The sequence below is a fragment of the Semicossyphus pulcher genome, unplaced genomic scaffold, assembly GCF_022749685.1.
Source record: "Semicossyphus pulcher isolate SPU_LCO1_2020_fin unplaced genomic scaffold, fSemPul1.0.p SCAF_10, whole genome shotgun sequence".
Classification (NCBI taxonomy): domain Eukaryota; kingdom Metazoa; phylum Chordata; class Actinopteri; order Labriformes; family Labridae; genus Semicossyphus; species Semicossyphus pulcher.
Window position 1 is genome coordinate 18036976 of NW_027211604.1, and position 26945 is coordinate 18063920.

The following is a 26945-nucleotide window of genomic DNA, read 5'->3' on the forward strand; positions in this document are numbered from 1 at the left end:
TTTCACACGATTGTACTTGTACAACCGGTGTGACAATAAACATGTACAATCTACAGTGTTACTGTGGATGCCTGAATGTACCTAAGGTGAAGCATTTCAGAAATTTCATTGTACATTGTATAATGACATTAAAGGCCTTCTAATTCTAATATAATTGTATACCAAACATTTAGTGAAACATCCCTAAATCCATACATCATTTTACACCAGGATGTATTGACACAATAAATCCAGTATTCTTAAATAAGAAACTGCAGTGACGTAAACGTTTCTGTGTTGAGGTTGCACATTCTTCTGCAGTCCTCCATTAAAGTGTCAAAGGTTAATCAATAATCAATAAAGACAGGCAGTGTGCTGAGATCTTTACTTAAGTGCAATGGTTGTAATTTAAAGTTACAAAATATGACTTGATGAATCTTTAAGTTTAAAGCATTTACAAGACAGCTGATAAATGTGAACACCTGTCTAAAAGTTATATAGGCTGCATATATAAATATAGTAATTTGGCTGGGTGTTGTGTTTGCTGTTGTGCATCTAACAGCTGCGGAAGCACTAAAAGGATTTCATTGATTTGCTGATCGATGATTACCTGCCAGCATATCAATACTGCAGCACGATACACGTGTAGAATACTACTCTGTCACCAGTCCTGCTCGCTGTGCACTCGTGTTTCCTCACCTTGGCTGCACTGATCTGTTCTTTCCTGAACCGCTCCAAAGGCATGATCAGCACATCGCTGGCATTCTCGATCTGTGGGACACACACACACACACACACACACACATAACGATGTCTCATATTGCATTCCTGATTGAAACCTCTGAATTTAGAGGTTGGACACAGCTCACTTGGTCTATTTTTGAACATTATATGATGCCATATATGACAAAAAAAACGTATATGTCAATACTCATGTATATCGGTAATATACTGGCTTACATCAGCCAATAATGTCCGCTCAAAAATACATCTATCAGGTAGTAGTCAAAATATTTGCTGAGTAATTATATGTTTATATGTTTTGGCACTCACCATACGTGTCCTCTCATCCTCCAGGTTCTGTAGGACCGCCGCAAACTCCTGGAGAGACTTGGCTGAGGACAGACATGTTGAGAGAGCGAGAGACAGAAACACAAAACAGTGAGGGATAAGGTTCACATAGTAATGATGAGACAGGCACAAGTACAGGCGAACACAAACAGGGAGTGTGTTTGAAGAAAGTTGGCACCAGGCAATGGGGATGAAGCTTTTTGTTTCTGCTCTTGGACCTCTTACAAATGTCTCCAAACTCATGACACAGCAGAGTAATTAACTGGAAATGAAACCGCAATTTAGAGGGTTTGTTTCTATGGCGCTTTCACAGCGAGCACAGCTCGGTGCTTGTTTCCCCGATCGCTGGCAGGAGAGGCATGGCTACATTGTTTTGGGTCAGAGTTTCCACTTCAATTGCCTCCATCGCTGTCCAACACTTCACACAAACACACACACGCATACTGAGCACGTGCAGCTTGTTGAAATCACACATGCAAACACAGACAAAGGAGTTTATTCTTTAATCACCACGTTTTTACACACACGCACACACTTCCCTTTGCTTTTCAAGCTGGAGGATTTGGTTCTTGGAAAATTAGATCAAACTATAAAGGAGCAGATCTTCAGGACTATGCTAGGAATGCAATGAAAAGAGTGCAACCCTTTAATAAAGCTCATAAAATGCAGTGGAACTTTTCAGAAGGCTCAATCACACATTCTTTATCAAATATGTAGCGTAATAAAAATGTTACACTGAGAGAAAGATATTGACCTGTTAAAGCTAAAAGAAGCTATCCTTAGACCATTTTTTGCATTGCTGTGCGAGGACACACTCTACTTTTTACATCATCATCACATGAATATAACTATGAACATCCTAAAATCAACAGTACAGGGGTGCAGCCAAGTTGAGCAGCAAGCTGTTCAGGAAAGATAGCCAGGATGAGTTCAACAACAGTGGAGGGTGGGTCAGGCCGGTGAGGAGCTGCGGCCTGCACAGACACAGCAAGGCAGCAGGAGAGGGTGTGGCCACCGCTGCATGTTTCACAGAGAGTGCTGCAAGGCTCATGAGCTCATGGAGTTAATGATTATTTAACCTCATTTACTGTACCACCAATATTATACAGTTTGCTCATGTTCACCAGCGTGTTTGAGGTTTGGGTCAACAACAGGTTTGTAACACTAGTTGAGAGGAGGGAAGAGTTACAATAAGAAAGAGCTTTGAAACATGTCACCTCAAGTTGGATACTTAACCACGCTTTGATAATAGAGGAAATACTGGCACTGTAATCATGACTGCATTTTATGTATAAAGCTTTTGTCAGGAAGAATGAGCAAATATCTTCACTGTAAACTGGATTATAGATTTGTACTCTAAATGTAGCTGAAGCATGGTTTTGAGTTGTGCACAATTTGACTGGCTTCACCCTCTTTGTCGCCCAGTTTTAGTGAAAGGTTTTCAAAATAATGACATATTTTAGATATTTTTCTATAATAATACACTTTAAAGACTCCTACGTGGAAATGAAATAATAGTATTAAGATAAGAAAAGCTGAATTGTAGCCAATTAAGATGATAGACAAAGTGGTAATCTTGAAGTTGTATCTGTAGTCATCGATCTTTTCTTTGTTTGTTCAGCCATAGTAGATTACTGTTTACTCGCAACACTTGCAGAGACCGGAAAAGCAGCCGCTTAGCTCCGCCTACCCTCTCTGGCAAAACAAACCACTAACTGGGCGCCGATTGTGATGTTTTCCGCGAAAGCCGCAACTGACACCCAGTCTGTAACATTGTAAATGGCTTTCATCAGTGGGCCATAGGCTCAATCACCATTGTGTTACCTCATTTGGTGATAGACAGTGACTTTACAGACATTTATTTAAATGGAAATCTTGAGATCATTACATTAAGATAAAAGAAGCTGAGTTGTAACCATTTAAGATGATAAAACAACCAAAACCACGACTGCAAAATTCAAGAGTAGGGCAAAATGATCACAGTATTTAGGATAATTGACAATCAGCTGAGGCTAGTCATTAGTCGCAGAAATGACTTTAAATTGAAGCTCTCTCCTCTTTTTTTCTGTAACTAGTCAGTGAATTTTTTCAGTTTCACAATGAACTCAGAGCATAAAGAATGAGCTTTGACACTAAAAAAGCAGAGACAGTCAGATTTTTATTGCTTCCTCTGTAACAGCACTGAAATCCAAGCAGGCCTTTGAATCAGTGCTGATACGGCGGTTCTATTTCGGGCACTATAAATGATAGAGCATCGTCTGCAATCTATTTACAGGCTTTCCTCTGCCAACACAGAGAATATATTGGACTTCATATCAGTGAGCTTACCTATGCATATCTCATCGTCTGTCTCGGCGTCTCCGATGCACTGGAATTTAAACTCGTTGAGAGAGTCGGCGAACTTCCTCTTGGCTGTTGAGAGACCTGAGAGAAGAGATAAAGACGCCTTTAGTGTTACAGCGTGAAAGATACATTTCATGTTTAAAGCATTTTATATTTCACTCTTTTTCTTCATGCTCTTTTTAAGCAGATCCTGAAAGTGAGAGTGAGTGGAAAGAGGCTAAATGCAGACAGGCGGATACTGTGAGAAGATCCCCAGTGGTGTTAGTGATGAAGGTTGACAGCTCATACGTGTGTGTGAACATTTGTGTGCGTGTGCATGTCTGCTGAATGGTGCAAAAAGTTCCATTAAACTTGGGGCACATTAGCCAAGCGAGGCAGTGAAAGCCCTTGGACAGACGGATGCTTTTCAAATAATACATGAGGCGCTAAGAGCTCCTAGGAGACAGACACTCACGGCCAGCTTGGCTTCCCTTCCACTTAAACTAGAGGCAGGGTCACCTTCACAACTGTGTTTCCTGTTGCTGGACTGGCAGAGGTTTGCCACGGAGAAAAAGAGGGGAAGGAAAAAGGGGAAAGCAGAAAGAAATACTATGACTCTAAGTTACAGTATAAGTAAAGCAGGAAAGTGCACAAGCAAACATGCAGACATGGGTTCAGAGAAATAAATAAGGAAAGGAAGAGAGGATGGATGATGAGTCCCATGGAAAGACAGATGGGAGTCAGGGAAAGGACAGTGAGTGTAGAGAGAGAAGACAGACAGAGTGTAATTGGCCATGTTTATGTCAATACCACGGGTCCTCCATGCAAATCTGTGTGTGTATGTGTGTGCGCGTTTGGAAAGATCTGCTGCAGCTCGCCAGTCAGAGAAATAAAACGCAGGCCTAGCAGCTCCTGCGACTGCTGCCAGAAACACACACACACACACATGCTGGCACAGGCAAATGCTGAAAACACACAAACTATCTCACTTGGGACCGACTCAGAAGACATCGTAGGATGTCAGTCAGCAGTGAGTCATGGCGGCTCCGTAGCGTCAAAATAAGTAAAGTATGACCAAACTGAGACCACGATCCGACTGTGAAGGATAAACTGAGGTTTTACAGAACCAGAGAGCTGGAAAGAAAAAAAAACATACAGTTCTACCAGTCCTCTTCTAATATCCTTTACTTATTTCAACTTTATTCACACTGTGACTCGTTAAAATTAAGTTCCACTTTATTTACAATGGAAAAATAAGCACCTCAATTATACAATAAATTCTTATATAAATAAAATAAAATAAAAATAAACTCTTCAGGGTCACAGGAGGGGCTGGAGCCTATCCCAGCTGTCATTGAGCGAGAGGCGGGGTACACCCTGGACTGATCGCCAGTCAATCACAGGGCTGACACACAGAGACAGACAACCTCCCATGCTCACATTCACACCTACAGGCAATTTAGAGTCACCACTGAACCTAACAAGCATGTCTTTGGATTGTGGGAGGAAGCCGGAGTACCAGGAGGGAACCCACGCATGCAGGATACATTAATATTTTATAGGGCTGCTCAATTATTCTAATTTAAATTTTAATTACAAATTTTAGCTTCAACGATTATTGAAAAAACAAAACAAGACGCGCTGTTTCGCAATGATGCTCCCGTTTTGTCCTGTGATATAAATCCAGCGCACCCCTTTCCCTCAGCAGTGACACTTTCCCCACCCACACTCACTCGCCAGGCTGTAGTGGCATGTAGTGTAGTCCGAGCCAAGATGATGATGAGAGACTGTTTGGGAACACTTTGGTTTCAAAGAGTCTGACGAGGAGCAACAACAAATACTGTGAAAGATTTGTTACACGGTGGTGTCTGCACCACAAAGGAACACGACCAATTTGTTTAATCACCTAAATTTCAATCACAGAGTGGCCTATGAATTTATTTTAATATCAATTTATATTTTGTATAACTTTTTTAATCATGTATTTATTATTTTACAAGTTTTTCAGTTGAAAAATGTTTGAAGTTCAAGAAAATACACTTTTTTTTAAAAGAAAAAAGTTAAATAAATGTTTGTTGTTCCAAAGTCAATAAGTAATTGTTTTCAATAATCATGATCTCAATTGTTGATCAAAATAATCGTGATTATGGTTTTGCCATAATCGAGCAGCCCTGATATTTTATATAATTTATTAGCATCAATAACATATCCATTGATTGCATTTGTTAAAATATTATCTTGTTGATCAGTCAAAGTCTGACATTGGCTTATACAGTTCCCTGTAGTGGACATGAATGTATAAATATGAAAGGAACAAGCCAAATAGCAAAAGGGCACCACAGCTATCTCTCACTGGTGGTGTCTTGTCCACTGTGAATAAATGAGGGTGGCATTTCTGTTTTAAAAGCACAGCATGGCTTACGCTCTTTGAAGCTGCTGTGTGTGCGTCCACAGCTTTGAAAACCAGAAATGTCAGCACCTGGCAAAGTCATCTGTGACACACCAGTAGTGATGCAACTACCAAGTGCATTTGCAGCACTGCAGACATATCAACTGTATAAACAACATGTTTTAGGTTTGCAAAGCTGTTGTCCAATGTTTGTGGTGACTATGTAGCCTAGTTAGCAACAGTAACCATAGAGCCGACAGAGATTTTGGGTGGAGTATCACTTACATTACAAACAAGGTACTTTTTGGATGCCATTGCAGTTCCTGTTTTATATCGCACATTTTATCACAGGCCTTTTATTTGTGTAGCTTTTCATTGATTCTGTCTGCTCGCACATGAAAGCATCATTTTCAGCCTGGGTGGCCTCACTGTGCCTGATCTCATGCTATGTGTCCACTGAGCTACACAGCCGTATATCTCTCTCTACACCGCCCTCCTCTCTCCCTCTGGCTCTTCTGCTCTCTTATTTTTGGCCTCCCCTTACTCTCCTTTCTGCCACTGACAGTTCCTCTCAGCGCCTTGTGAGTGAAACATGCCTGTCATTGTTAATTTCTCCACTCTGGCTCCTGCCACACTCTACCTGCTCTCCTTCATAAACATCAAAACCAACCACAGACCATCGAGTAGGAAAACAGAAGGGCTTATTAACCTCAGATACACTTATACTGTTACATAGCGCTACTTTACGGTTAGATGTGTATTCTAATAGTTACTATGCAACAGTGAAAGAGTCTATCACATGTAGTTTTGCCAACAGCAGTGGTTTTCAGCTGAACATTGTGATGCTAGTAGCAGCCCCTGCTGGCTGAGCTCCATAGCAGACATAGTTAAATCCACCATTTTGTTTCTAAGCAAATATTGACTTTTATCTACTTCTTGTTGAGTATCGCCTGTTGCTACTCTTTATTACAGCAGTAATTCATGATTAATGGTCATTATTAATGATGTAGAATTAGTTTTTCTTTAATTAGCTTACTGTAAATTAAGCTAGCAGCTATATCGCTAATGCGACATTCTAGCTAACATTTGCGTACTGTAGTGACAACTGCTGTATATTGTTCTTTTGACTCCTGTAGACTTTCTGCCCTTGTTCACTACATTAATTACTGTGTTATACATCCTATTAGAAATTAATGTTCATCTTTAATTATCAATAGTTTAAGATATTTCATATGTATACAGTACGCTCCTGTTTAGGTGAAGAGTCATAATGTAAGACCAGACAGCGTGATCTGGGAGATGTGAAAAGTGTATCGTGCATATTGTGATGATTTTAGAGTATGATATTTACAATATGGCTCAACAAAGACCTAAAATAGTCTGATATACGGTGACCAAGTAGTAGTTGCTTAATTGTTTAATAAAGTTAGCTAAATTTGTCTTCATTTTGATTACTTTTTTAGTATCATTTTACAATGCAAACACTTCTAGATATGGTATTTCTAGGTATACTTTTTGTGGGATCGTGTTGCATTATCAAAGGACAAAGCTGGCGTGTTGAAATCAAAAACTCGACAAAGGTTATCAGTGCCGATTCAAAGGTAATACTGTAAGCACAAACACGTCAGCACTCGTAATAAAGTCTATAACTTTCAGTGAAAAAATACTAAACATTAACTGAATGAAACCAATGCGTTTCAGCCCAAGGCTTTCATCAGCGTTTCGCAAGAGAGTGACACCTTTTTAAAGAATCAACAGGCGCAGAAATAAAATAAGAATACAAATACAATAAAGACTGTAATAATAATGGAATAGAGCTGATCATGGAAGCTGTATTCCATCATTACACACCCATATTTGTTTGTGAAACGCTGACGAAAGCCTTGGGCTGAAACACGTTCATTTCATTTAGCTGCTGTTTGTTATTTTTTCACTAAAAGTTACATACTTTATTGCGAGTGCCAACATCTTTGTGCTTACATCCTGTTGCATTATAACATTATAACAAAGTTTATAGTTTTATAGTACAGTTTTAAAACAGGTAGATATGTTGTTCTGTGTTTTTAAATCATTGTAATATCTATTAGCAACAGTATTCAGTTATCTGTTTCAGTGTGTGCAGAAACGATCATGATTGCATCACTGTTTGTCAGTTACTTAACAGTGTTGCTAACAACATAATAAGAAGTTTGCACATCTAACAAGGTCCAAGTTTTATGGACATGCCAAGAACACTTTCTGTGTTCATCTTTATTTGGCACACTGAGTAAACACTCTGATGACTATGAAGGATGACTTTAGTTTAGAAACAATGTGTTCAAAACTGTGATGAAAGAACGAACGACAAGCCTTCAGTTGTGTTTAGCTTACTTCTCCTTGGAGCACGTCTCGCTGTACATTTTGGCAAACAATGCGATGAGGTAACATAAGAATCCTTTCTGGCTCATATATGCAGATACATCATGCATGTCATACAGCTCCCCTTAGCCACGCATCGATAGATTCTGGCAACGGCGGTAAACTCGGACACACACAAACACAGGTTCACATCTGTACACACCCACACATCGGGCCGAAGGGGGCTCGCAGTTCAATCAAACTGTGTTTCTAAATCCAAAACACATCGTTGGCCAATGTGATTCTGGTTCTCGCCAACACAAATGAATTACTACAAAATAAAGAAAGAATTACATGCACCAACAAGTACATTGTCCAGAGAGGCTCGCGTGTATAAGAATTTTCTACTTACGGATGTAGCGAGATGATGCCTTACCATTTATGGTTGCTATTTCCAAGCAGTCATGAGTCTTTTGTACTTTTCTCGCCAAGTCAGACCCACGTCCACACTGCGATGTACAAACGCTGTGTTCTTTGTATTACAATCACAATTGTCTTCGGAGGCCCAAAGCCAAGAGTGCACCAACCAGCCCTTGTTATACAGGGCAGCGTTTTGTACTTGTTTTGGTGGAAGATTTTAATCTCTGGCAGGCGAGTCCTGGCAGAAAAATGGCTAAATTCCAGCAAAACATGTCATATGACTCGTACAACGATAAAAGATGTATGGCTTACTTACTTATTGTTCTTATTGTAAACTCAAAGTCTTTGTCAAAACTTGCTATTTTCAGTGTGTAGGTTGCTGGTTTGGATGTTTCATGTAGCGACCAGGATTTTGAAAATGGGGAGGAGAATTCTGTCAGAAATAGGTCGCCAATAGTTGGCTTATACCAATGACTGTATAAATAGATGGACGACGCATCTCCATCTGCTCTCATTGTACTAAATCGATGCCAAAATAGCCCCCATTATAGGCGCTGCCGTCTTGCGCTGCTGACAGAGTTGCGCAGTAGAGATTGGCGGGTGGAGCCGCCGTAGCCACTTCCGCTAACCAAAACACACACTTAAATTACCGGAAAAAACAGCAAGGACCCCAACGGCGTTGGCGTGTTTAACAGCAGAACAGCTTCTTGTGTTGGTCTGAAGCAGATGTTCACAGATATGTAAACTTCAATGACTGTAGTGATTGTTTTAGTTACGTCTCCTCTCGCCGTTCCTCCTCTACTCTGCTAATCCAGAACAGATCGGCTGCAGGAGCCGTATTTGTCAATCATCCTTTTTACAGCATCAAATAACTAATTAAAAATAAGCTTGTCAGAAAAATGAACACTTAAATCAGCATGATAAGAACTAACTATAATGACAGAAACCATGTTTGAGAAAAATTCATTTGACGTGTATTTTGATTTTATAGTTTGACTCATGTCCCATCTGTTAACATGGAGGAGGCGGGCTTTATGAGCTATACTGCAGCCAGTCAGCAGGGGGCGCTAGAGATGTTTAGGCTTCACTTTTAGGGAGCTTTCATTTCGTCCTACTTTTTATACAGTTTATGGCTTATACCCACAGTCTACATCCTGTGAGAAATGCTTATCTTTCACAAATGCATAAATAAAATAACAAGGACTGGTTATAATATAACTTGACAAACAGGATTGATGTCTTGCTGCTCCTTGTGCTACAGCAGTTCTCCATCCTTGGTATCACTGCGTAGGTCTGTTGTTAAAGAGATAAAAATCAGCCACTGCACGAAAGATATGTGAAATATTTTGAATATGCATATCAGATCTGCAGCTGAAGGGGAGAAAATAGAGACATTGTTGGAGGCTCACAGATGGATGCAGGGATGATGCCATGGTGTTACTGCTGTCTAGTATTTGTGTGTGTACGAGTGTGTGTGTTTGCATGTCTGTGTCCAGGCAGGAAGGCCAGCAGAGGACAGTGACAGCTAAAAATAAGTGACCCTGTTGACACACGCCTCTCTGTCCTCTTCCCCTCTTTTCTCACACTCGTACGACAGAATTCCCCCCATTCTTCTCTCTTTCACTTCCTCCTGAGCTCAAACCCCAACGGAGACGCATATTAATAAACAAACAGTGACAAGAACACGACTTAAACTTGGGACTTGAATTTGCATTAATATCCAGTCTTGTACTATTGCATACACATTCAGGATAGAACATGTTATCTGCTTGCTATGTCAATTAGAACCTGTAAATGTATGCATTCATGCCTTTGAGTTTCATTTAGGTGTATCATTTGTGTCAACCGAAATAAGATTGCACTCAAGACTTACGAGGGATTCTTAGTTCTTGAATTCCCAGATCTCAATTCTCGATTGAGATTGAGATTCTATTGAGATCTGGGGAATTTGGAGGCAGAGTCAACACTCTGAACTTGTGTTTCGAGTATCTGTACTGCTTATCTATACTCGGTTTAACTTGGGTGTCTGCTAACGCTACCCACTGCAGATGAAGCTGCGGCTGACGCTGCCTATGGATTAAATTGGAACATAAATTAGAAGTGCTATCAATCGAAGCGCGCTAACAACAGTGACTGAATAACTACAGGCTTATTTATAAGAACCATGGGTATTTAGTAAGTGCAGCATTGCTATTGGAGCCACCGGGACTCGGAGGCTGCACTGAGGACATACTAGCGGTAGCACTAGCAACGGCGTTCGCATTAGCCGCTTAGCTAAACCAGTCAAACACGCTGCACTGCTTCAGATTTATATAAAGTTTTATGTGTTTCATGAGGACGCTCGTGTTAGCCCCCTAAGACGCAATTCCCTGTTTACATAAACTGCACGAAGATGCACCTGAACGTTGTTGCCTGACGTCAGTGGCTTCGTCATCACTAGAGGACGGATGCCGGCTACATAAGGATGAAACAATTGAATGAAAACAATATTAAATAAGACAGTCTGCTAACATTAAATACTGAGCTTATCGGTACTTTTGGTACTGACCAATCACATACCGGTACCAAAAAAAAGACAGTTCTGGATACCCATCCCTAGCCATGACACGAGGCTAAAGTTTCCTCATGAGGCACAATCTTGGTTTCTACTTATAATTTTCTGCTTCACATCTGCAGCCATAGAGCGGAGGGGAATCCTGTCAGCCTCAAATATGCCGGTCACATGCTCCGACTGCAACTTGATGACAGATGACATTTAAGGGACAGTAGCTTGGATACTGCTGTATTGAGGCATCCCGCTCACAAAAGACGGAGAAACACACACATACAGTACACACACACAGCACTGTTAGCTACACAAAAGCAATCTGTAATTAACCACAACCATGCAGCGGCACTGCACAACGGCTGCTATGTGTATTAACTCAAACACACACACAGTCCAAAGAATGGGCCTGTGTGATATCAACAGGATATCCAGCAGTAGCCTGAACTCTGCAGGAGCTTTGTTCCACAAGCATGTGAATAGAAACGCTATTCATCAAGTGGGACAAACACACACACACACAGTTGCACACTATTCATGTGAGGAGACAATGACAGATTTCAGTGTCTTCATTGGATTCTTACATGACCCAGCAGCCAAGCATGGAGAGGGATCAATGAATTCAATCTGTAAAATCACATTACCAACAAAACAGGTACAATTTGTTTAGTCTTATGATTTAACAGGATATTACAACCTAGATTGACTTTGTTCAAACAACAATGGATTGGCTAATTCGAGTGTCCAGGCAGGATGAAGTGACCAACTTTTTTCTTGAGACACTTTTGTTTTGATTCTAAAGAAATTTATGGCAACAGAGTAAATATTGCTTTGTGGCTGCCATTGTTCCAGGACCAACAGAAACATGTGGCGTTTGACTTTAATTTACTTCCACATGTGGCTTCAAACAAGTATAGTATTTATAGAGCTGAAACATCTCTAGTGTTTCGTGTAAAGTTCATGGCCTGCTGGTGAGAGAAAAACTTTAATAAAGTTTGTGTCTGTTAAAAAAAATACTTAACATGTTTTGTCAAATGCACTCAAACGATGTCCTTTGGGTTGATTATTGACTTCTATACAGACTACTGTAAGCTGCTTTAAGTTGAATGAAAAATCGTACGATCCAATCCATCCAATCGTTGAAGTCTAAATTGTAATTCAAATTAAAATTAGATTAATTGAGCAGACCTATAACATATTAACGTATCCTGCATGCGTTGGTTCCTCCGGGTACTCCGTCTTCCTCCCACAGTCTAAAGACATGGTTCATTGGTGGCTCTCAAACTGCCTGTGTTTGAATGTAAGCGTGAAATGTTGTCTGTGTCCAGGGTGTACCTTGCCTCCCGCCCAATGACATCTGCAACCATGAACAGTACAAGCGGTAAAGATAATGGATGATTGGATAAACTGAATGAGGCATTGTTTCTAATGTTTCAAGTCACCTAAAACATATAAGTGGTATCTGGTTTTGGTTTTTTTTTCTTTTCCCAAAGCTAATATTGTCCAGGCCACTCTCTGTGTCAGCCTCTACAGCTTTAACATCGTGGAACATAGTCATCGTGTCTCCAGCCAATTATGAAAATGAGGTTTTCATTCTAACAACCTTGTACATTCACTAAGTTTTACATTGTACAGATCCACTGACAAAAGTGTCACCATTTCCATCCACAGATTCAATTTAATTTCCATGTGAATATCAGCCTGCCGCCTGCTGCCAAATCCTTTCACCTCTCTCGGTGAATTCCTGTAAAACTGGCAGCCAACGACCTCCTCCTCTGCCAAATACTCTTGTTTTTATGTACAGCAATTTGTGTGTGTGTGTGTGAATGACAGAAAGGTTAAGAAAAAGAGAGGCAGGAGTGACGTTCGCAGAAAGAGAGAGGCTGATACCAGAAAGGTCAGTGTTGTCAAATATCATCACTGTGGCGTCCTGATAGCATTACCCTGAAACAGAGACAATCTAATTGAATCCTTGTGAGTTTGAATGTAATATAATCTCCGGTCTGCCTATTTTCTTCCACAATAATAAAGTTGGAACAACTTTTACAAGTGTAATGTAAGAGGACATCATCAAACATTGAGCGTTTCCCTACAGCAAACGGCTTTTCTATTGACAGCACAAGGTCACATTTAGCAGGGAAGGAAACACCACTTAAATGGCAACAATAAGCGGCAAAGCAGGGAAAGTGTTGGAGAGAGAAAAGCAAGGAAGTGTAGATGGCTTCTTTAGGGCGTTGTCATGGTGAGTGCGGGTTGGGGGGAAATGCAGGGGTCAAAGGTCACCCTTCGTCTGTCCATTCTGCTCAGTCAGCTGCAAGGGAAGCACACCGAGTCGGTGCACATTGACGTACAACATATACGGCCTCATCGCTCTTCCTGTGCCCACAGTCGAGCGTATATTGGTGATTAAGGTCAAATCTGGCCATGAAAGTAGATCCTGTTACAGACCCACATTTTCAGGACCATGATCCGCCTGTAATACGATCCTCCAACGCAGCTGGAGAACAGAAGAAACAAGCTCACTGCTGTCCAGTAACGTTAGGTATTTACTATCTAATACTAAGACATACTGTCCCTGCAGGCTGGTAAAGAAGGTTAATGTTAAAGGGTAAAGTCTGACTTGAAATACAGTATGTTACAGAGTACTCGACTGCATACAAACATCAGGTCCGTTTTAATGGTTTGTTATGGCACAGCAGAGGATCCAACCCAGGCCTTTTTGAACACTGAGTAAGTTTGGGTTGGATGCAACAGCAATAACGTCATTTCAGAGATCGAAAGAAAGGGTGAGAGATCGGCAGAGAAACGGGGAGAGGAGAAGAAAAACAGCTCAGAGTTGTATTTTATCTCACCACCTTCCAGAGGCTAGCTGGCTGCTCGTATCGTAAATATGTCATCAGTCCAAGCTGCTGCCAAGAGGGTCGAGACAACCCCCAAGCTACGGCTAACTCTTTACAAAAATGTGTCTTCTACTTGGTGTGAGCACACGAACGAATGGTTGAATAAGAAAAAAAATGTGTATGTCACTTTACATATATACTCACTATGACAAAGTGTTGTTGAGCAGGTAACATGTCACCATCTTACTTTAGTGTGTCAACATGCTAATGTTGGAGCACTAGCACTAAACACAAAGGTCCAGCAGAGGCTGATGGGAAATATGTTAGTTTTGCAGGTATTTGGTGATAAAACAAAGTAATAGAGAAATAAGATTTTGATTTGACTCGATGATATTGCCTGATTAGAAGTAAAGAGCTCACTAAAGTTAATATATTTCATCCTAAGGGGGACGTGAATGTCTGCACCAAAATTGATGGCAGTCCGTTCTAATAGTAAGTCCAATCCAGACCTCTGATTTAAATGTAAAATGTTAATGTCATCGGAGAAAAACAAAGAACCACAGAAGTGGGATCCGTGCGATCACCAGAACTGTTAAATATGTTGTTAGCTGTTTCTGGGTGCAGCTTAAAAGGGAAGCCTGGAACATGAAGACATTTTCAGCAATAAAACCACTAAGTGCTTGAGAAATTAGTCGAATCGGGGATTATTCAAAAAACAAATCAACAAAGCAGTATGTTGGTCACGGAACTAGATTGGGAATTCAAAAGGATTTTCGATCTATGGCCAAAACTTAGTAAAGTTTTGTAATGATTATTATGATAACACTTAAGTTTGGTTTTTTTCTTTTTACCTTACAGTTTTGTATAAGACAATCATCAATCATCATTATACAACAGTTACTTCCAGTCAAGCAATCTGATTGGACAAGATGCATTGGATGAGTGCTGATATAGAGAACAACATCACCGGGACTTTTCACTCTGTTTCAGCTGGGTGTTCTGAATACTGTTACAGCAGACCGTGTATGTCTCCACTGATCAAGCTGGTACCTCAGAATCACACAGCAGACCCTTATTTCACTGGTTGATGATAAATTAAAACAAACAGATAAATGTACATGATAAAAAAACGCTGATCTGTGGTGACCTGTCGACACAGAGTGCAGGAGAATGTTTGTGTACTGTTGCTTGGCAACAACAGAACAGTTTCAGTTAAGATGTGAAACTAGTTGAGTTCGAGGAACAAAATGTAATCTGTTGTTGATTGTTACTGTTTACTACTATTTGCAGCATTTATAACTGTTGTATAAAAGCAATATCACACTCAAGGTTGGATTGTTGTGCTGAATATCTGCACGGCCTCGTGCCTACAAGTGAATCACAGCAGTGCTGATATTCAGTAAAACATCACTCCCTCTCATGTGATATTACTTAATTAATAAAATACAAATGATCAAACAGTTTGTAGTTTTTACTCATAAAAGTAAAAGCAATATCATTAGCTTAAAATATGTTTCATTTGCACTGTATTGAAGTCTGAGTTTCAGAAACAGTCTATTACTGGTCACATAGCTCCACTTCCCACCACCAGCATGATAACCACAAACCTATGCTCCAGAAAGCACAAGCTGATTCAAAAGACAAAAACGTTAAAACACACTCACACATACACACACACACATCTGTGCTCACCCACAGTTCCTACATACCTCTCAATCACATGCTAATTGCCGCCACTTGTATAAATATCCCTGCTTGTGGTTTAACTACAGCCTGACACACAAACCGGAGCTCCAATAGCTCAGTCATACCCCCCGCTGATCCTGTACGCCAGCCAATCACTGTCCATTTTATTTTAAACACACGTTTAACCGCAAACGGCATTGAAGAAGGAGATGAAGTAATACTTAAGCCACAATTTGGCACTTAAATTTGACAGTTGATCTAAATATTTGTGCAGGTTTTAAAACAATGAATGAAATTAAACAGCTGTTTGTGTTAAAGAGGAGTAATCTACATGCCATTTGTTTAAAGCAGATTAATCTAACGTGCCCTGTTTTAAGTACTTTATCCTCCAACTTTACTTTGTATAACTTTCTTCTCATAAATCCAACATATATGTCCACATTACAAACAATGTTGTGAAAACCTTTGTGTGTATGCCAGCAGCAGCTCTCTGGACCGTAAACAGCCCTAAACTGTGATGGAACTCCCTCACATGTGGGAGTCATGACAGTAAACACACACACATACATACAAGGGGGACTAACAGGGGCACTGACTTGCCCGCATTTGGAAGCACTTATAAAAGCAAACATGGGCCAACACATGACACAGCACTGGGGTTGACAAAGCAGAGCCAGCACACACACACACATGCTGGAAACACTCCCTTTGTCTATCGCAGCAGATGGCTTTCATCACATTTGAATGTGTCTGTGCAGCGACTCAGGGGACAAGTGTTTGTGTGTGTATTGTAAAAGTTCACTTTAATTAGCTGACAGTCCAAACTCTTTCATTGTACTGATACAGTAGATATAATGTTTATACAGGACACACACAGAGCGTGCACACACCCAACTTGCATCTTCATTCCTGTTTTATGAGAGTCAAACTGCCCATCCCAACGAGGAACTCCATCGGAAGGAATTTAAAGAAGGAACAGGATGAAGTCATCTTCACAAAATCCTCCAAATCTCACAGAAAGTCAATGAAGCTCTGTGCTGCTAGTTCATGTTAGCTTTTCTTTGCCCTGCAGTAGCACTCTGCTCATCACAAACCGGCTGAATGGCTGTTAGAGGCCGACAAAGTGACTAACAATGGCCATATAAAGCCTGGGAACAAAACGAACCCAACAATGACACACAAAGTCCCAACTAGAATGAACTGAGTGGAGTGAGAGAGAGGGCAGGAAGAGTTTAGAGAAACACGGAGAAGAAGCAAGAGGAAGGCAGTCGTATAGTTTGAGTGAGAGATGGAGGTGAGCTAAGAAACAGCTGGAGAAGAAGAAGACGTGAATGTTTCCAGATTGGAGGCATCAGAAGAAGAGGATAAAAGATATTGTAGGGTAAATAATTTTTACTATTCATGATGTCTTCCTCTGAATAAATAATGATAATAAACAACCATTTTAATTTCAGATACAGATTATTTTGTGTGCATAATTACTTGAGAAACACCTTAAATGTTGCAAAGGATTTATGTCCAAACAGTCACATCATTATAATGAATGTTTTTGTCCCATATGTTTAATATATACCAGCCAAAAGATAGTATTTATTTAATTTTGTTCCTATGAGGCTGCATCAAGTGATCATTTTAGTTATAAATTAGTTACAGCACTAATTAAGCCAATAAATATATATTTTTATACATTTACTAATCATTCAGGTGAAAGGTCAAACAGGCCAAATTGGTTGCTTTGTCGCTAAAAAAACAGAAAGATACAAAATCTTTTACATCATTAACTAATATTAAAAGAAGAAATCCACTGCATGTTCTCCCTGTGCGTGTGTGGGTTCCCTCCAGGTACTCCGGCTTCCTCCCACAGCTCAAGGCGTTGGTGACTCAAAAACTGCCTGTAAGTGTGAATGTGAGCTTGAAAGGTTGTCTGTCTCGATGTGTCAGCCCTGTGATTGGCTTGGACTTATCGCCAGCCCAAGAGTCGCTTGGACTTATTGCCAGCCCTGTGATTGGCTGGCGATAAGTCCAAGATGTACCCCGCCAGCTGACAGCTGGGATAGGCTCCCCCGTGATTGTGAACAGGATAAGGGGAATAGATAATGGATAGATTGATGGATAGTGTGAAATCTGTTATTCATTATTTATTGTCATTGATTAAATTCACCCTCTTTTTCACGCATACTCCTATCACATCACCAATTCATGCTCTCTATACTGTACATACAAACCATCTACCTCTTGTGTATAGCAACCAGATCCATATTAATATTTATCGCAGCACCTTTGCACTATTGTCTCCTTTCTACAAGTGCTGTTGTGGGTTTCTATAAATAATGTACAGTCCATTAAAAGTTTTTAATATATACAGTATTTGTATTCTAAGGCTTGTAGCTTTAGTGTTTAATTGTTTGTGCTACCTTTGTCTAACTTGTCCTTGTTTTAGGTGTAGTATGTCAATTTGTGTGTCCCTAACCTGAGTTAAATTGCTTGTATGTGCACGCATACTTGGCCAACAAAAACTCGTTCTGATTCTGAAATATTGATGTCATATTAGGCTCATAATCCAGTATTAGTCACGCTCTAACAAATACACTAAATGTCAGAATTTGATATCTGACAACTTTCTATCTTCAACAAGACAATGAAACATTGAACTTCCGAGATCTTTCCAGAGTCTGTGGGTAAAACTATATTGCTGACTGTATAATTGAGAGTAATGGGTGGAAATTATCTGTGTAAGTCTGAGAATAAAAGAGGGAAACACTGTACATCACTGTTACAGTCTGCCTCCTCTTGTCCCAGGCCACATTGTGCTGGTATCCTAGCAACAGGCACAAAGAAGCCGGGCCACCACAAGAAGCAGGAAGTCCAGTTTCTCTGTCTCGCTTTTTTTTTTAAGCCTTTATTTCTTCCTTTGCTTTCAATCTTTTCCTCTATTTCACTTTCTGTTTAGTTCCTATCAGCCTCTCTTACTCTAATTCCACCCCTCCCTCTCTTACTCTCTGTAACCCTCTTTCAACCTCTCTCCCTCTCTTTTTCCCGCTCTCTTTTTGGCTCTGCCACGCCTGTTGCTGACACAGCGAACACAGACAACCGGGGAGGTTTTCCTCTCTCTCTCTCATTTGTTAAAAAGAGCGTCTGTGGGGTGAAATCATCCTGCGGACTGCCGGCAGCCGCTGGAAAAATCCGCAGCAGGAATGTGGGGCAATCTGACTTCGGTATCCAAGCGGGGGGACACAGCGCCAGAAAATGCCCGGCTCTGGCCAAAACTGACCTCGTAATTCAAAGGAAAACACCAAGTTTTCCTCCAGTTGTATGAATTCTTGTAAAGTGAAGGAAACACAGACGCCACAAGTATCCGTATGCCCCCGGTATCATTTGCTCTAGAGCTCTATTTATGATGTAGAGATGTTTTCTGCAACAAGCAGATTAACCTTTATTTAGTTTAGAATAAAAGCTTCACACGGTCTACACTTACATCACTTTGTTTTTCTTTTTTGTCAACTTGATTGCTTCCTGTTTAACAGCAGGAAAATTAAGGCAATAATCATGAACATAAGTCTTTAAATGACTGAATATTCACTGGCTTGTGAGGATTTGACTTATTTTCTGTCATCATAAATGTGATTACTTTAGATTTGGATCTGCAATTGGAAAAAAAAACGCTGGCTCTGGAAGGTTCTGGTAGTCGTTTTTCATGACAATTATGACAATTATAATTATTCAAAGCCCTAAAAATAGTTCCCCATAGTTCAAAGCTTATTATTGTACCATGTTTTGTGTAACATTGTTACAGCACTAATACAAGTGTCCTGGGTGAATACAGCTGAGCGTAAAAGCCTCTAGGATTTGTCACTATAGCCTTTTTTATACAGAGATTACATGACAGCTCCACCATTACTCTGCCTTTATACTTGAACCAAACAGCGCCGTAATATTGTTTCTACCATCGCAGCTGGTTCAGTGGCAGAAAGGACTTTGCTCCACCATTCCACCTCTGTGCTTTTACACAGACGGCGAGGTGTAACAGGAACTACCATCGCAGCTGGTTCAGCCACAGACAGGAACCCACCATCAGACACCAACAATCCCTCAATATAGCGTATGTTATAACGCTAATATCACACACAGACACTCTTACTTGAGCTGTTATTGTATGTAAATTAATACATTTGTCAGTCAACAGAAACTGTTGGTAGAAGCTGATGCCAACTGTTGGTTTTAGCTTGTAATTTTTAACTGTTAGTCTTTTGTCTCTCCAAACCAAGCAAGCTGTAGATGTTACTCTGCAATAGGGAAACTTTGGTGGGTGTTTTCTGACATTTTAACATATAAACGAGTGAATAAATGGTAGATTAAAGGCTTATGACAGCCTAAAACACTCCACAAAAAAAGCTCATCTAAAAGCTCTTCTGGTATGACAACCATGACTTGACTCAGAGCCAGGATGTCCCCTTCAAAACAGGAAACGTAAGAGAACATATGACCTTCCCTTTACACGGAGCTGACAGCCAGTGCGGAGAAACCAGGATGATAGAAACACGCAAGGATACATACGCATACATACACACTCATAGACAAGGTGAGACACGCAGAGGGGATGTGGAGCCGGAGGATGACAGAGTAGATTTCCTTCTGTTGCAGGCTTGTTGTAGTTGTCTGAGCTGCCTGGGAGGCTCTGTCGTCCCACTAAAAGGTCATCGCTGGTACAAGACAAACTGAAGGCCATTCCAACACAAACAGTGGAAAAATGTTATCTTCATCATTAATTATGTCAAGAGGTTGTTAATAAATCATATTAAAGCTACAGTGCTGAGACAACCTTGTCCACATGTATTTCCGTCAACTTTTGCCGAAGACGTTTTATTCATGACACAAATGTTCTCAAATAATCAGCCAAAATGAGCATTGCCACACAGGAAGAGAAAACACTGAGTCTTTGAAAGCCATTCTACTTGTTAGATCCGACCAGTATGGCAGGAGTAATGACAGGAGAAAGAGAAAGGAGAGCGGCTGGAAACCACGCTAACCAGATTAGCGTTAGTCTCCAAATAGCCTTGGTCCACTTCCTCCCCTCCGCCTGACCCGAACCGCTCCCTCTCCTAAGGCTAAACTGTGACCTTGTGAACTCACCTTCACTAAAACGGCAGGTTATCTAAAGTCTTCACAGTTTGTTTTGCATCTGCATCACTGTGCATGGTTTATCTGTCTATGTCAACCTTTTACCACCCGTTGTGATACTTTCAGTACAACCATTCGATGCCAGGCTTTTGATGGTGTACCATCACCATATCTGATCTTTCACTTCGTTCTTTAATTGGTAAATAAAAAGTACTGAAAGTTAATTAAGGCCTGTGTAAAATCAAAGGACCGACCCTGAAGATGTTGTCGTCAACATGTTGATGGAAAATTGCCAATTTCTCCTGTAATCTATTACAACTTTTATGCCAGTCTTAAACACTCTACATGATTAATGGAGTAGCCAGCTCTACAGCAAGAGCGACTTGCCTTCCAATAGCTTAGATAAAAAGCCAGCACATTATCTGCCAACATGCAGCCTGAGAGCCAGTGCTGACTTCACTGTAGATATTAGTCTACACGCCAGTCTTCTCCGCCTAGGACAACTGAGGACAGCAGCTCTAAGCACAGACTCTGAGCGACGTTAACCAGGAAATAAATCAGCAGTCTCTAACAGGATTGGCTGAAATCCTCCTTGACCTCATTCCTTCCACTCTTCAGAGACAGACGGAGGAGAGGATTAAGAGAGAGAGGCCTTGAACGAGTGAAAGTCATAAATGAAGGAAAATTGGGAAACATAAAAAGTACATTTGTGTTTTGGTAATTGCCAAGTTTGACTAATGTAGCCACTTTGGAAAGAAGTTCACTTGAAGTCTGATCCTTCTTTTAGTCCTTTTGTTGAATTCCAAAATAAAATGTCTTGTAAAAGAGTGATAAGCCTGTAAATGGTATTTATACAAGCAGGAAAAATCAGACGGAAAAAGGTGAAATGTTTCAATCTAAGAACCAATGAACCAATATGTTTTACATTGGCTGAAACCGTACGACTCATCTTCTGCAGACAAAGTGATTGCAGTTTAATACTTATGTCAAATGATGATAATTGAGCAACTTGAACGACCAAAGATTGAACACCATACTCTGAGGAAGGCTGTGACACGCAACGGAAACCTCCAGAGAAACTAGCAAGAAGAAGATGTTGTCTTTGGTTCTGGGACATTGAAACAGACATTTTTTCCTGACATTTCTACATAAAACTCATCAATGTTTGAGACAATAATCAAACACCATGCACAGGTTTGTCACTTTCACATAGGAAAAAGTTTTCCCAGGCTTACAGTGACCACCCTCCCTACTTTCTTTGTCGGAGCTCTGGGAAGTTTGAAACAGGAAGTGCCAAACAAGAACAGGAAGAGGAAGTAGGTTCTCCGTCCAGTTTTCCAGCCAGAAAATCTGAACCCAATTGGTGGCATGGGAACATTCTGTCATAGCACAGGAAATGTGTTGTGTACAGCGGTGTCAAAACGTGTATTTACAAAACTATGGGATAATTAAACAGTTGTTAGTTGTAATCAGTTACTTGTTAACAGTTGAATGGACTGGACCATCCATTACAGACTGCTTTTTACTGTAAATAACTAATGTGACTGTTTTTGAACACACTCAATGACAGAACCTACAGTTGACTGGCTGGTTTCTCTCAGTCAGGTTGTTGTTGATTCATTGTTCATGTCATGTGATTATCTTAACCGACCAAGAGTTAAAGTCGACGTGAAATGAAAAATGTCAATTTAATCCATTTAGATCACATCCCCGGTAATATTGTGCATCTATTTGATAATATAGGCCAAAAAAAATACAGAAAATCCATTTCTTCATCTTCTTATATCAAAATCTGATCACTTTTTCTTCCGGTAAAACTAAAGTTCACGCGTGCTTACGTAATTTAGCACCAAACAATTTCAACCAATCAATCTGCAACATTTAGCCGCAGAGCACCAAGAACGCTCGGTCAGTTAGCTAGCTCCTGCGCTGTGGAGAACGTCTGTCTACGCCCACTTCTCAACGATCAAATCCCTCTAATGATATGTCCCGCCTGCACGTCCTGTTTCACTCGGAAATACGTCACAATACGGAAGCTACATACTCTCGAAATGCCGTTTCAGCTCGACTTTAAGGAAAAAACACCCCTTAATGTAAGACTTTTACAAAAAAGGCCCCAAAAACAATAAAACACAAAGGAAAGCAACAAATTCTTACATTTCAGAGAAGCAGTACACATCATGTGTTTAGTAAGCAGTTTAAAATGGATTTATTGTTTTGAGGCTAAACATAAATTGCCTGACAATCAACTTATCAATCATTCAGCTTCATGTGTGTACCCTTACATATGTGTGGAGTTGCATCTAGTTATGAGGTTGTAGTTTGCAACAGACTGAAAACAGCGCCTGTCACCCTCCCTTTCCCAAATGTTTAGGGGAACCTATCGTTGACACGAAACTCGCCGAAACACGACAGTGGCCCAAACTAGAGCCGGTGACAGGTTTGTCCGTTCTGGGCTACTGTAGAAATATGGCAGTGCATCATGGCGGACTCTACACAAAAGACACGCTCACTCTGTAGAGGGCTCATTCAGGTGATTCCACACTAACAAAACCATAATTATCCATTTTATTTGATATTTCTGCCAACAACCAATAGATCCAATTGATCCCTAAAAAATCTCCCAATAGATCCCCCTGATCATATCACACTGGACCGTTAAGGGTTGCATAAATACAAAGCTTTTTCATTGTATTCAACTGTAAAAACGCATTATTTATTTAATTCAGTATCAAAGAGATAGTGCGGAACATAAACTCAAAAAATGTTTTTACAAGTTTAAACAAAAAAAAGTGATTATGTAAAATTCATGATCACAAAAGAGCACGACCTCAAAACCTCCAGTCACAAATACTTTGAAGAAACACAAAGGAAGCCTGGTGAAAAACATGAGCTCAACGTATAACCTTTACTGTTAGCTTAAAAACCAGTGAGATCCCAATGTATTTTCCTGCCTGAGTGAACACACACACAGTGTGAGTGGCCACCACATGGCAACCTTTAACTTGGCCGTAGACCAGTTATCCACTGAGCAGATACAGAGAAGTCGTCTCCTTGTGTATCTGATGCCATCTGACATTTGCCAGCCAGCCAGCCAGCCAGCCTAGCAACCCTCCCAGCCACCCCTCCTCCTCCTCCTCCTCCTCCTCCTCCCTGCACCCTGCTGCCTTTTATGTGCTGAGGCAGCAGAGAATACGCTGGAGGTATCGGAGGTATTCGGAGAAATCCAGCTTCAAACAGAATCCAGGAGAAGGGAATAAGAATTGCACTTTGATCTCACTTTGGACGTCTAGTCTGGCTTTCTAGTCTGAACATCTCTTTGGAACCCTCCCTTCTCTTGCTCTGGCTGATTCTCCCTCCTTCTTTCTGTCTCCCTTGAGGCAGAGAAATATGCATTTAAATTAATATTCATTTGGCAACATGAATGAGCCTTGAAGTCATCTCCACCAACACCCAACCCCCAACCGACCCCCAGCATCACCAGAATTAAAACTCTCAACCTTTAGCGGGGCCAAACCCCATGTAGAAAAAGCACCTCCGAGCTGTAATCACCCTTTGCTCTCCTCTCTATGTCCCTCATTAATCCCTCCTTCTCCTGTTAAGAAGTAAACAGGTTATCAGGGCAATCCTATTAATTCACCCAGATTCCGGTGTTGATTTTGACCCCTTGAGTGTTCATTTCCCTACATGCATCTGTGCTTGAGCAGGGACAAACTTCACAATGTCTTTCGCCATAGATGTGCTGAATTCTGTGTGACCATAGCTACAAGGCAAACTAAAGGAGCAAGTGTGTGTGTGTCTCAGCATGCGTGTGTTTCCATGCTGCTGTGCACGCTCATGCATGTGTGTACAAGCTGTCTCCGACACCTGCTGCAGCCACGGGCAAGCTGCTGCAAGGTTAAGAGAGGCCAGGAGCCGAGTTGTACCATAATGGTCGAGTAATGCTGCTTTGACCATGTTATGCTGCTAATACGGTAAACAGGATAGAGAGGGCAGGTTCAGGTTTAAACATGGGGATGTTGGTGCACATCTTCAGACAGCCTCTCCTGGAAGGCATTCAAAGCTTTGCACACGGTTGTCACATGAAAAGCGACAAAAATAGTCGTGTCAAGAATAAACAAAAGAGAGCTTTAACAGCCAGCCAATCGCAGCATGAAGCAGGTGTCAAGGTACAGAAATAGTCAGATACAACCCTCCTTAATCCCCTTTTGGAAGGGTGTGGAGAACGGGGGGTTCGGCTACACGACCATTACAGGAACTCGTCTCTCCTCAGGGAGAATATTGGCAGTCAAGTCTCAAATACACCGACAGTAAAATACGCCAACTGCAGACATCAAAAGGAGAACAGAGTGTTTGGAGGATGAGTGCAGAGGTAGCGTGCAGAGTTGGGCATTTCCCAGTGCACAAAAGCACTTAACATTACACTTTTGCCAAATGAATCTCTTTCTGTACAATGCCAATATTAATGATCACATTCAGCCAATGAAACCTGAGCTGTGTTTCATTTGTTCTTCACAATTTAACACTTCTGAAATGCTGCGTACAGGTACACCCTGCATGGTTTTACACTTTCTGTCTCTGTCTGTCAATGTCAGCATCTCTCTCCAAGAATAATGTGGCAAATGGTTGTGAAGTCCATCTGTGAATAGAGTTCAAACTAATTACATGAAGAAATGAGGGAGAAATGAAGCAGTTATAAGAGCTACATATCAGTTATGGATGTGAATACTGCAGCTAAATGAAATGAATAAGTTCAACCGAATGCACTGTTGAGTGGTTTAAAGAAATTCATACACATTTGGACAAGTAAATGTACAACAATCATGATTAACACATCATGATTGAACACAACTCTTTACTTTAATCCTTTGTTTCAATCTTAACTAAGGTTCATTTGTGTAAAATTTTAAAAGGGCAGTACTTGATACAGTGGAGATGACATGTTGAAGGTTTTGTACCTTTCATTTAAATAAATGTCTGTTAAGTCACTATCTATCGCTGAATGAGGTAACACTATGGTGATTTAGCCTATGTCCCACTGTTGAAAGTAGGGATGCACGATATTGGATTTTTTGCCGATATCCGATATGCCGATATTTTACAACTCATTTAGCCGATTACCAATACCGATATTTTTTTCCTGCACACCTAATTGCAGAGATCATCAACTCTCTTCTGTATTGGAATTAGCGTACAGTATAATGTAGTAGTAGTGTTGTAGTGTTGAAAGACTTTGCCTTGGCTCCTCCTCGCATCACCGAAGCTGAGCAGTCATTGCAAATAGCAGTTTTGCTCTCTATTTCAGACACTTAGAAAAACTTCCACACCACGGACATTTTGGCTTCTAACTCTCTCATGCTGCAGGTAGACACACGTGACGTCAACACGCTGCGCCGCACAGGTCTTCTTCGCGCCGGGGATATTGCGCCGGGGATATTGCGCCGAGGTCGGGCATTTAATCAAGTATGCTGCAGCTCATTATTTCATCGGTTAATTATATCAGCGTATATCAGCGTGTTGGCCGATATCCGATATTTCATTTTTAAGCCAATGTCGGCCGATACCAATAACGTGCCGATAATATCGTGCATCCCTAGTTGAAAGCCTTTCATTTGCAGTATTACAGATTGGATGTCTGGTGCAGCTTTGGAAAAAAAGCACAAGCGGCGCCCAGTTAGTGACGCATTTTCCATCACCCAGCAATGGTTGGTCTGCCAGAGAGGGTAGGCGGAGCTAAGCGGCCACTTTTCCGGTCTCTGCAAGTGTTGCGAGTAAACAGTAATCTACTATGGCTGAACAAACAAAGAAAAGATCTACAGATGACTACAGATACAACTTCAACAATAAGTGAAAATCCAAAGAAAAAGAAACAAATTCAGCGCTCAGATGAAGGCAAACTCTAAAAAGGAAAGCGACCGTCAGCGAGGAAAATCAAGAGTTACAACCGGAGCCAATCGTGGACACATGCAACACTGTCTGGATATCTGGGACGTGTGATTACAACTTTAAATTTAATTTAATAAAGTAACAATAAGCCATTTTTTGTCAAAATGTCTTTTTTTTGTCTGGTCTATGAAAAAGAACCTTTCATCATTAGAAATAAAAGCACCCACTGTCCAAAAAATCTAGCAATTTATATCCGTTAAATCGGAGATGAAAAGAAAGATAAGCGGAAAGAAAACTGAAAGACATACAATAAAAAACATTGTGCAACTATCTGAAGTAAAAGTTTCAAGGA

At 40.7% G+C, this 26945-nt stretch overlaps 1 protein-coding gene across 2 annotated transcripts in view; it reads right to left on the reverse strand.

Moving 5' to 3' along the window:
• Window positions 1–26945, reverse strand: part of LOC138595647 (rho GTPase-activating protein 26-like) — a 100305-nt gene that overhangs the window by 50004 nt on the left and 23356 nt on the right. For both annotated transcript variants that reach the window (XM_069666995.1, XM_069666986.1), the window contains exons 2-4: window positions 3379–3474; window positions 1033–1094; window positions 679–750 (exon numbers count right to left, since the gene is read on the reverse strand). In XM_069666995.1, the coding sequence (XP_069523096.1) occupies window positions 679–750; window positions 1033–1094; window positions 3379–3474 (230 nt within the window). The remainder of the gene's footprint in view (window positions 1–678; window positions 751–1032; window positions 1095–3378; window positions 3475–26945) is intronic.